This window comes from Erpetoichthys calabaricus, chromosome 13 (assembly GCF_900747795.2).
Source record: "Erpetoichthys calabaricus chromosome 13, fErpCal1.3, whole genome shotgun sequence".
NCBI classification, from domain to species: domain Eukaryota; kingdom Metazoa; phylum Chordata; class Cladistia; order Polypteriformes; family Polypteridae; genus Erpetoichthys; species Erpetoichthys calabaricus.
In genome coordinates this window covers 23,215,407-23,227,894 of record NC_041406.2, presented here as the reverse complement: position 1 = coordinate 23,227,894, position 12,488 = coordinate 23,215,407, and the positions used below count along the sequence as shown (strand labels likewise).

General features: G+C 41.4%; 1 protein-coding gene across 3 annotated transcripts in view; it reads left to right on the top strand.

Annotated features, from left to right (window-relative positions):
* LOC114664049 (CMP-N-acetylneuraminate-beta-galactosamide-alpha-2,3-sialyltransferase 1-like) overlaps positions 1 to 12,488 on the top strand; it is a 400,960-nt gene that overhangs the window by 367,139 nt on the left and 21,333 nt on the right. For all 3 annotated transcript variants that reach the window (XM_028818032.2, XM_051936015.1, XM_028818033.2), the window contains one exon: positions 11,896 to 11,941. In XM_028818032.2, the coding sequence (XP_028673865.1) occupies positions 11,896 to 11,941 (46 nt within the window). The remainder of the gene's footprint in view (positions 1 to 11,895; positions 11,942 to 12,488) is intronic.

Genomic DNA, 12,488 nt, shown 5'->3' with positions numbered 1-12,488 from the left:
TCTTGCACAGAGCATCAGTATTTGCAGTCCAGTCCAATTTATTGTCCAGCTGCACTCCCAGGTATTTATAGGTCTGTACCCTCTGCATACAGTCACCTCTGACGATCACGGGGTCCATGAGGGGTCTGGGCCTCCTAAAATCCACCACCAGCTCCTTGGCTTTGCTGGTGTTCAGGTGTAGGTGGTTTGAGTCGCACTATTTAACAAAGTCCTTGATTAGGTTCCTATACTCCTCCTCCTGTCCACTCCTGATGCAGCCCACGATAGCAGTATCGTCAGTGAACTTTTGCACGTGGCAGGACTCCGAGTTATATTGGAAGTCCGATGTATATAGGCTGAACAGGACTGGAGAAAGTACAGTCCCCTGCGGCGCTCCTGTGTTGCTGACCACAATGTCAGACCTGCAGTTCCCAAGATGCACATACTGAGGTCTGTCTGTAAGATAGTCCATGATCCATGCCACCAGGTATGAATCTACTCCCATCTCTGTCAGCTTGTCCTTAAGGAGCAGAGGTTGGATGGTGTTGAAGGCGCTAGAGAAGTCCAGAAACATATTATTATAGCACCTTTCATATCTATCTATCTATCTATCTATCTATCTATCTATCTATCTATCTATCTATCTATCTATCATTATATAGTGCCTTTCCTGTCTGTCTGTCTGCCTGTCTGTCTGTGTATTGCATTAAGGATCACAGGGTTTCAGAGCCTATCCTGGTAGCACTGGACCCCATGTAGGATTGACCCCAGACAGAGTGCCAGTCTATTGTGGGGCACACTTACAAACCCCACCAGTCACAGAGAGCCAGGTCTGCAGAACTATGACACATTTGATATAGCAGTAATATAAAAAAGTGCAGGGACATTTTGTGGTTGCATGACAAGAGAACAAAAAGCAGGTTCCTTAACGTGAAATTCTGCTTCATTTGTCATTTTTCCATCTTATTACCTTGTTAGCATTCAATAACTTGAATCTTTACGCCAATAAAGAACTGCAGTGGAAGTGTGATGAGCACTGGGTGTCATTAAATCAATCTAATAATGGTTGCAATGAAATGCTATAGGGCTGCTCCTCTGGAGTTTAGCTTTTTAATTGGCAATACGTGATTGTAATCGGCTCAGAATCTCACATCCACTGGGAGGTTAAGCGGCTCCCAGCCACCATCACACGTCAGTTTGGCTAATTAAAGATCTAATTAGCCATCAGAAAGAGTGAAGGTCCAGCGCCAGGTTGCCCTGCCATTTGGGGTGAGCCTCTCCTTTCATGCCAGTTGTACCATGGATAGTCTCCAGCTTTGGTTTAGAAAACAATTGGAATATTGAATATTCAGTTTCCTTCTAAACAGACACAAAGGAAGACTGAAAGAAGAGTGAAAGGCTGTTTTGACAAATGACAAGCAAGTATGGCTGCCAGTACACACTACAAATGAATGATAAAATGGAGGCGCATGAATGGTGGAATAACAATCTCAAACCTATCAATCCCAATACATTTTAAATTACAATTTATCAAGCTAAAAAAATCAATATAAAAATAAAATGTATTAATATTAAAATTAAGTTCTATTTATGACGTTTTATCATAATTCATGCAATACATCCTGAAGTCTGACCTGTCTTGGCAGTATAGACCACAGACAGACAGACAGCTCAACATGCTGTAAGAAACAACGGGCCAGTTGGTGGTCAGTTTGCCAGTGAGCATGTGCACAGCAGGGGCTACCCGTATACAATAGCTATACGTCCATTATGTGGGGCTGGGGTCTATCCTGGCAGCACCGGGCTCGTGTATGGTCCAATTTGTCTAAATCCCAGCAGCCATACCACTTACACTTCAGAACAGCTAATCCTCCTGAAGCTAAGTATGTAGGGTCTGGCCAGTACTTGAATGAGAGACCATCTAGGAAAAGCTTGGGTTACTGCTGGGAAAGGCGTTGGGTTGGCACCCTGCCCGGGATAGGTTCCTGCCTTGTGCCCTGTGTTGGCTGGGATTGGCTCCAGCAGACCCCCGTGACCCTGTGTACGGATTCAGCAGGTTGGAAAATGGATGGATGGATGGATCATCTCAGGGCACACTCACTCACTCACTCCCCCTCTCGGGTTTAGTCAATTGTCACCTTCAGCATCATGTGGGAGGAAACCCACACAAAACAGGGGAGAATATGAAGGCACCAGAGACAGGATCCTGTGTGGGTTTTAAGGATATGAAGATTACTTTACACTCTGTGTGCATCACTGAGGCCCTGTGGTGGACTGGAGTCCTGTGCCCAGTGTGGTCAGCGTAGACTCCACTCCTGTGGCCTTGAAATGGATGAAGCAGGTTTGGCAGGTGTTTGTATGTGTATGTGCAAGGTGGCCTCTTGATTAAAAAATTTTTCATAGGCCAAATTTGTGAACTTGCCACAAGACATGTTCACCCAGTTTGATTCATTGACATTTACTTCTTTGACTGATGCCTTTATCCAAAGTGACTTACAGCATTTGAGATACAATTGGTTACATTACACTTGTGCATGGTGTCAGTAGTGGGATATGAACCCGTGACCTCAGGATTTGAAGTCCAAAGCATTAACCACAACACCACACTGCCTAAAGCATGGCGTAGAGGTTCAGTTAGCCTAAAGTGTATGTCTTTGAGATGTGGGAGGAAACCAAGAGTAACTTACTAAAAACAAATAGTAACAAATAAATAACAAATAATATAGCCGTGAGATTAGATATTACACATAGAAAGGAATCCAACATTTAGGTTTGCAAAATGATACATGCTCATCTCATGATGATCATTACATTGTATCTATCTATCTATCTATCTCTATCTATCTATCTATCTCTATATATCTGTCTATCCTGCCTACTATACTAAAATCTATCTATCTATCTATCTATCTATCTATCTATCTATCTATCTATCTATCTATCTATCTATCTATCTGTCATATAGTGCCTTTCCTATCTATCAGGTTTGACTCCAATTTTTCACCGGTGTTACCAAGAAGACCTCTGGCTTACCGTGACCCAAAATGTTTTTTTTTTTATATACTTAAAACAGGTTTATTACAGCATTTCCATATTCAGGAGGGTTAGCACATTATCAAAATACATTTCAATAACTGTAGATTTAAAAATAAAAGTAAAATCAAATGTGATTTGACTACTGTGCAGAATACTGTACATAGAGAATGTGTATATAAATATATACGTGTATATACACATTGCTCTTCATATACATACACAGCTGCTGAATTTTACACATAAATTACACAAAGTGAATACACACGCCATTTAAAATCAAATTCACAATAGGGTTCTACGTGTTTTTATTTACTGTTATCTACTTCTGTCACAAGCGATCACTTGAAAAAAGGTACTTTTTCTGTTTCATTAGATGGTAAGATAATTGTGAGTAACACATTATTTCTATACACTACAAAGAAAGCAGTTTGTAAATAATACACATTTTAATGAATTTGCTTAATTTTAAAAATTAATAAAACAGCTGTAGGTGTTTGGGCAGGCAATGTGGCCAAGTGGCTGTGGCAATGGCCCTTGAACCATTTATTTCCTACCAGTCATTTGACCTCCTAGTTCTCCAACTGTAAAAGCTACATGTAAACAGCTTCAATATGTCCTGATCTTGTTAGTCATCTTGAGTAAACACATCAGCTGTAGATATAAAAGGAATAACAGTAATAGTAACCTGTTTAAAAAAAAAAAGAAAAGCCTGGATTATGTTGCCCTCTTGTGGTAGTGATTGAAATTTCAACAGTTTTTAGCAAATAATATGAGAATGTTTAGTTATTGCTATACATTTTGTGTGATGCCTTTTAGGTGACAAACATATAAACATAAGAAGTTTGACAAATGTGAGGAGAACATTCAGGCCAGTAAGCTTACAAGATTAGGATATGCTCTGACCGTGTCCAGCACAGGCAGGTTAAATGACTTGATGAGAGTCACACGATGAGGCAGAAATGGGGATTGATCTGGCAACCCCGGGTTTTGAAGTTCAGTGCCTCAGCCATTCCACCACATTGCCTAGGCACTAAGCTGTCTGCATATCCATTTACAGAATCCTCTGTTTTAATTAGCAGGTTTTTGCAGGTATGGGCAGAGTTAATAAGGTGGTCTATTTTATCCTGCCTATTATACTAAAATCTATCTATCTATATATGTTATATAATACCTTTATCTATCTATCTACATACAGTATCTATCTTATCTGCCTACTATGCTAAAATCTATTGTGGAACATGACCCAGACATAGACAGGCAGACACGTTTAAATCACCCCACACACGTTTATTTACATTGTCCATATTTACAGTTAAGTGTTCCACAGTCCCCAAAGTCCTGGCCACAACAACACAATGCCTAACTTCTCTTCAGGCCGCTTCCTCGCCTCCTCCCAGACCTCGTCCTTCTTCCACCCGACTCAAGTCAACGTATGAAGGCAGGCGGCCCCTTTTATATTCCCCCGGATGTGCTCCGGGTGCTTCCCAGCAATCTTCCACCGGCACTCCCCAGTGTGGCGGAAGTGCCGGCTGCATCCCCAGAAGCACACCGTGTGTCCCTGCTCCTCTTCCCCCCAGCACTTCTGGGTGTGGCAGAAGTGCTGAGGTCCAGGGCTCCCAAGGCACTGGGGTGCCCCCTGGCGGTGACCACGGGCCCCTACAGGGTTGAGCTTCAAAGCTCTGTACCCGTGGCCCCCATAGCAACCAGGGCAGTCGCCCCCACGTGGTCTGGGGAAGGCATAAGCCCTCTTCCGGTCCTCCTCTATCTATCTATCTATCTATCTATCTATCTATCTATCTATCTATCTATCTATCCTGTCTACTATACTAAAATCTATCTATCTATCTATCTATCTATCTATCTATCTATCTATCTATCTATCTATCTCAGGGGTGGGCAATGTCGGTCCTGGAGGGCTGCAGTGGCTACAGGTTTTCATTCCAATCCAATTTCTTAATTAAAAAACAATCTCAGTCCTTAGTTAATTTTATGGCTTCTTAGTCTGCAAGGTTAGGTTCTTATATCACAGATTTTTTCCTTCCCAAGGATATCATCCAAATGATTTGAAGCCTAAAATGGAGAATTTTCAGTCTGTCACATTTTCTATTAAGAAGAGCATGATGAGCACACACAGGTGTAAATGGAAACAAGCTAGGTGGAGAACTGTTGGCTCCTTTGTTAGTTGCATCTTATTGCTCATAAGCAGCCATTAAAGCAGTGAATGCATCTGTTTAAGACTGAAATAAGCAATTAAGGGTGGGGAACGTTAACAAGTGAGACCACCAAAATGAAGCCTCAAAATATAATTTCAGAAATAAGTGCTTCATCAGCAATAGTTGATTTCTCATTAAGAAACTGGGTTGGAACAAAAACCTGCAGCCACTGTGGCCCCCCCCAGGACCGACATTGCCCATCCCTGATCGATCTAATAGATAGACAGATAGATAGATAGATAGATAGATAGATAGATAGAGGGCTATGAAAGGCACTATATAAAAGACAGACAGAGCTTTATTTATCCCCAAACACTGTATTATATTGGACATGGGATATGATATCAATATGTGGCAGTACGGTTTTGACTCTAAGATAATCCCTTTTTATGGTTCATCTCAGCCCCCAAGTCTAAATGCCAAACTCATGTTAGCAAGGAACAGAAGTCTATCGCAGTGACAATGGCTGCAGTGCAAGAACTAAAGTGCAGGATCCTCATTCACACAGCACACCTACTCTGAGTCAATTCATAGTCACCTTTAACATAACAGGAGTATCATTTGGATCTGTAGGAAAACTGGAATACCCAGAGAATGGCCGCACAAACACAAGAAGAACATACAAAAGTTACACAGACAGAGACAGGACTTGGAAATGGAGCCGTGTCCATAAAGGCAGCAGCAAACGCTGAATCACTGGGGTCTTGCTGTATTTATTGACAGATGTGTCCAGTGTGTGTTCAATACGTTCTTCTAACAGACCTTATAGAAATAAATAAAGTGCCTCCAGAAAGTCTTCAGACCCCATCACTTCTTCACATATTGCTATGCTGCAGCCTTATGCCAAAATCATTTAAATTCATTTTTTTTCCTCATCAGACAACTCTCAATACCCCAGAATGACAAAGTGGAAACTAGATTTTTGAAATTTTTGTAAACTTACTAAAAATAACAAACTGAAATACCCCATTGTCACAAGTATTCAGACCGTTTTTGAATTTGGGTCAAGTGCATCTCCATCTACTGATCATCACGGAGATGTTTCTACTGTTTACTGTTGAATTCTGCTCTGTATTTGTAATATATCTATTGCTCTATTATATTGTATTGAGGATTACTTTTGTTCTGTTCTGTGTATTGTATTGTATTGACCCCATTCTTTGACCCCCACTGCACGCCCAACCTACCTGATTTTTTTTTTTTTTTGTTCTTTATTTCGTCTTATACGATTTCTCGTATTAGAAATTTGTTAGTTTTCGCATACCCCTTGGGGTCAGAGCGCAGGGTCAGCGATTGTACAGCGGCCCTGGAGCAATTACAGGTTAAGGGTCTTGCTCAAGGGCCCAGCAGAGTAGGATCTCTTTTGGCTGTGACGGGGATTCGAACCGGCAACCTTCTGGATACCAGCGCAGATCCTTAGCCTCAGAGCCACCACTCCGCCCCATGCCTTTTCCAAGGTTTCTTCCATTTTTTCCCTACAAGGGTTTTTTCTTGTCTTAGAGAGTCAAGGCTGGGGGGGGCTGTCAAGAGACTAGACCTGTTAAAGCCCACTGCGGCACTCCTTGTGTGATTTTGGGCTATGCACAAATAAATTGTATTGTATTGTACACCTTGATTGGTGGTCTACTTTTGGTCAACTCAGTGAAGATTAGCATCCTGTCTGGGGGGCACCAGGCACTGCTTATCACCTGCCCAATACCATTCCAGTGGGGAGGCCTGATGGTGGAAGCATCTCACTGTGGGGTTTGTATTTCAGCTACAGAGACTGGGAGACTAGTTAGTGTTGGGAGAAAGCTGAACAAAGAAACGTACAGAGATACCATTAATGAAGGTCTGAATCTCAGAATTGGACAAAAGTTCACTTTCCAACTGGTCAATGACCCAAAGCACAAAGCATAGATAACACAGGAGTGGCTGAGGGACAATGGGACAGATGTTCTTGAGTGGCCTAGCCAGAGCACTGGACTTGAACTGAATCAGTCATCTCTGGAGAGACATGAAGATGGCTGCCCACTCACTGACAGTCTCCCCACCCTCCCTGACAGAGCTTGAGAGGATCTGCAGAGAAGAATAGCAGAAAAATCCCCAAATCCTGATGTGTGAAGCTTGTGGTGTCAGACCCAAGAAGACTCCAGGCTGGAATCGTTGTCAAAGAGGCTTCAGTGAAGTACCGAGCAAAGGGTCTGAATACTTGTGCCAATAGGAAATTTAATGAATTTGGGAAGATTGCTACAAACCCATTTTTGCTTTGTCATTCTGGGGAATTGAGTGTTGCTTTATTAAGGTGAATGTAAGTGATTTTAGCACAAGGCTGCAGCACAGCACAACGTGTAAAAAGTAAAAAGGTCTGAATAGTTTGTGAAGGCAACGGCAGTGTGACTGGCTAATGCTGCTGGATGGCGCCCTCTTGTGGCTATATTGTGGAAATATTGAAAACAGAAACTGTAAGTGCCTTTTGTTGTGTACAGTTAAATTACTTTGAACATCCATCCATGATCATTTCACAATGGACTTGATACAGGTCTGTTCCAGTACTTATTTCTGCACACCCACCTACATTTATTAACTTAATTAGCTGTCCCCCGTGGCTCTGCCCACGTAGTAGTGAAACAGGACAAACTTTAAAAATCAATAAACAAAAAGGTACGCTCCAAAATATGGAGAGAGGTAGACCGACTCGAATGAAGGCTTGCGCGTGAGTGAGGAGGGCCCTGCTCGGCTCCCCACTCCTGACATCACGTTTCCCCCTTTCCTCAGTCCCCAGCCTCTGTCTTGGATTTGCATGAATAGATCACTCCTGCAAGCGAACTACAATGAGAGAAGTCACAAAATCAACCAGAATGTTCAAGCAACTTTTAGAAAAAAACCCGATCTAAATCCGTTAAGTAGTTCTCTTGTGAAAAGCGGACAAACATACAGACAGACGCTGGATTTTATATACATACAGGTGCTGGTCATAAAATTAGAATATCATAACAAAGTTGATTTATTTCAGTAATTCCATTCAAAAAGTAAAACTTGTATATTAGATTCATTCATTACACACAGACTGATGTATTTCAAATGTTTATTTCTTTTAATGTTGATGATTATAACTGACAACTAATGAAAGTCCCAAATTCAGTATCTCGGAAAATTAGAATATCAATTAAGACCAATGCATAAAAAGGATTTTTAGAAATGTTGGACAACTGAAAGGTATGAACATGAAAAGTATGAGCATGTACAGCACTCAATATTTAGTTGGGGCTCCTTTGGCCTGGATTACTGCAGCAATGCGGCGTGGCATGGAGTCGATCAGTCTGTGGCACTGCTCAGGTGTTATGAGAGCCCATGTTGCTCTGATAGTGGCCTTCAGCTCTTCTGAATTGTTGGGTCTGGCGTATTGCATCTTCCTCTTCACAATACCCCATAGATTTTCTATGGGGTTAAGATCAGGCGAGTTTGCTGGCCAATCAAGAACAGGGATACCATGGTCCTTAAACCAGGTACTGGTAGCTTTGGCACTGTGTGCAGGTGCCAGGTCCTGTTGGAAAATGAAATCTGCATCTCCATAAAGTTCGTTAGCAGCCGGAAGCATGAAGTGCTCTAAAACTTCCTGGTAGACGGCTGCGTTGACCTTGGACCTCAGAAAACACAATGGACCAAAACCAGCAGATGACATAGCACCCCAAACCATCACTGACTGTGGAAACTTTACACTGGACCTCACGCAACGTGGATTCTGTGCCTCGCCTCTCTTCCTCCAGACTCTGGGACCTTGATTTCCAAAGGAAATGCAAAATGTACTTTCATCAGAGAACATAACTTTGGACCACTCAGCAGTAGTCCAAAGGTGAGACGCTTCTGACGCTGTCTCTTGTTCAAGAGTGGCTTGACACAAGGAATGCGACAGCTGAAACCCATGTCTTGCATACGTCTGTGTGTGGTGGTTCTTGAAGCACTGACTCCAGCTGCAGTCCACTCTTTGTGAATCTCCCCCACATTTTTGAATGGGTTTTGTTTCCCAATCCTCTCCAGGGTGCGGTTATCCCTTTGCTTGTATACTTTTTTCTACCACATCTTGTCCTTCCCTTCGCCTCTCTATTAATGTGCTTGGACACAGAGCTCTGTGAACAGCCAGCCTCTTTAGCAATGACCTTTTGTGTCTTGCCCTCCTTGTGCAAGGTGTCAATGGTCGTCTTTTGGACAACTGTCAAGTCAGCAGTCTTCCCCATGATTGTGTAGCCTACAGAACTCGACTGAGAGACCATTTAAAGGCTTTTGCAGGTGTTTTGAGTTAATGAGCTGATTAGAGTGTGGCACCAGGTGTCTTCAATATTGAACCTTTTCACAATATTCTAATTTTCTGAGATACTGAATTTGGGACTTTCATTAGTTGTCAGTTATAATCATCAAAATTAAAAGAAATAAACATTTGATTAAACATCAGTCTGTGTGTAATGAATGAATCTAATATACAAGTTTCACTTTTTGAATGGAATTACTGAAATAAATCAACTTTGTCATGATATTCTAATTTTATGACCAGCACCTGTACTAGCCGTCCCCTGCAGCTCCGCCCATGTAGTCGTGAAACAGGACAAACTTTAAAAATCAATAAACAAAATGGTACCGGTGGCTAAGCAGAGATGAGGTACGCTCCAAAACATGGCGAGAGGTACAGCGATTCAAATGGAAGCTGGCGCGTGAGTAAGGAGGACCCTGCCCGGCTCCCCACTCCTGACGTCACGCTTCCCCATCCCCACGGCCCGCAGCCTCTGTCTTGGATTAGCGCGAATATATCGCTCCTGCAAGTGAACTATGATTCTTAGCGTGATGAGAGAAGTCACAAAATCAATCGGAATGTTCAAGTAAATTATAGAAAAAAACCTGATCTAAATCCGTTAAGTAGTTCTCTCGTGAAAACATGCAGATAGACAGACAGACAGGCAGACACTGGATTTTATATATAGAGAGTGATATGTTTGTGTCGGGATTTGGGAGAAGACCTACAAGAATGCGGAAAGTCAGTTCTGTATATCTATCAGAGCAGGTCCCTGGAGGTACAAGAGGCAGTAGTGCTGACCACCATTCCCACACTTCACATTAGGGACAGAACATTAAAATTTGGATGATTAAGGCAGTAGGATTCTGACCTCCATCACACCTCTAACTTTTCTCATCTGGTAAAACGAGATGCTTGTATCAAAATCTTAGTAACGTGAACGGAAGATTTAAATAGGAACAGTAAGAACTGACAAGAATGTTAGAAGCAAACGTCACAGAATTATGATACTTGATTTGGACGTACTGTATTGCCATTTTGGGAGGTGGGTTTATTGGAGATGTAGCTGTAGTGTTCACATATAAGTGTACAGAAGCCGCAGATGCAATACAATACAGCACATTTTATTTGTGTAGAGCCCAAAATCATACAAGGAGTGCCACAATGAGCTTTAACTGGCCATGCCTTTTGGCAGCCCCCCAGCCTTGACTCTTGAAGAAGACAAAGAAACACCCTTGTAGGGGAAAAACAAATGGAAGAAACTTTGGGAAAGGCAATTCAGAGAGAGACCCCTTTCCAGGTAGGATGGGTATGCTGTGGGTGTCAACACAGAACAGAACACAATATTTAGGGACTTTCAAAACTCGACTTGATGATTTTTTTAGGAGACTAGGGGGCTCTGCCCCCTGCTCACTTCGCTCGTCCACCCCCGGGTTTGGTTAACCGGATATACAATTTAAAGAGATTGTTATTTTCATGGGAATTGTTACATATGCATTATTTTCACTTTTACTTTAAAACTTTAGTAAAAATAATATTTGGAATGAACATTTCTTCAAGATCGTGTTGAATTTTCATTCCGTGTTTGGACTTACATCATGACAACGCAACGTATACCTGCCTGTGAGTGAATATCGTTTCTTTCTCTCTAATAAATAAAACGACTTTTTTCAAATGTTTGTCCATGCTCTTCATTCTTCGCTTTGTCATTGATGTGTCATCTAGAACGTTGTCCTGATAACATTTATAAGAGCCGAGAGCACAGGAGGTGTGTCTGCCAAAAGCTTTCACACAACTGAGGTTAGATGACCGTAGTCTTGTTTGAAAATAGTTGTAAGTATGGCGTGACTTGAAAGAATCTCATGTTAAAAGTCTCCGTCTCACGGGACTTCATACCGCCCCAACGTTTTTGGAATTCTCGCTGGCAACACGAATTAGACGATCTACAAATCTCTGACTTAAAAGTTTAAATCCGAACACTATATTCGACCTCTTTTTGCTGTTCTGTTATTTCACAGAGTAATAATTTCCATTTGTTTGTGCTAATGTGATCTTTTCTATCCTTTTTTTTGAGATTTTCAAATTTTTGTACTTCCATTATCTCTAACCTGCTCTGCACATGTACCGTGCCAACATTTTTTAGTTTTTTATGACGTTCTACTTTGTCATGTACTCTTTGTCCTTTATTTCCGGCCCCAGGCGTGGACTCATCTCGCGGGACGTATAAGTGTCTCTCTGAGAAAATCACGTCTCGTCTCCTTCCAAGTTTTTTTTTTTTATAATAGAGAGAAATAAGTGGATAGGACTGGCGAGCTTTGTTGGGCTGAACGGCCTGTTTGTAGATTGTTCTAATGTTTCTAATGCATTTCTAACAGAAACTTTTCTATTTAATTTTAACAGGACATATTTCCGAGTTTTATCCAGAATAAAAGCTGACAAAGATAAGGTAAGTTTAGTCTTCTTGTATCTTTAATCACAATCCTAGTCAAAGTAAATGTAATAAAGTTACATCTATGTCTACAGTATTTCTCTCTCTCTCTCTCTCTCTCTCTCTCTCTCTCTCTCTCTCTCTCTCTCTCTCTCTCTCTCTCTCTCTCTCTCTCTCTCTCTCTCTCTCTCTCTCTCTCTATATATATATATATATATATATATATATATATATATATATATATTAGATCTATATATATATATATATATATATATATATATATATATATATATATATATATATATATATTAGATCTATATATATATATAGATCTGTTATATATATATATTCATTGCATTCGTAGTCTGAATCTCGACGACCTGAATTGTGTGGGTGGTTACTTACCAGGTAACACTTGTGGTTGGTCTGCCATTCGGCAAACATCTGCCACGGTGCCCTCTTCAGTTGTGAGAAGCAGATCATAGAATGTTGTATAGTTTACTGTCAAATAATGCAAAGAGTATGCGACACGTGTTTCGCCCTCATTTGGGCTTATCAGGCGTAC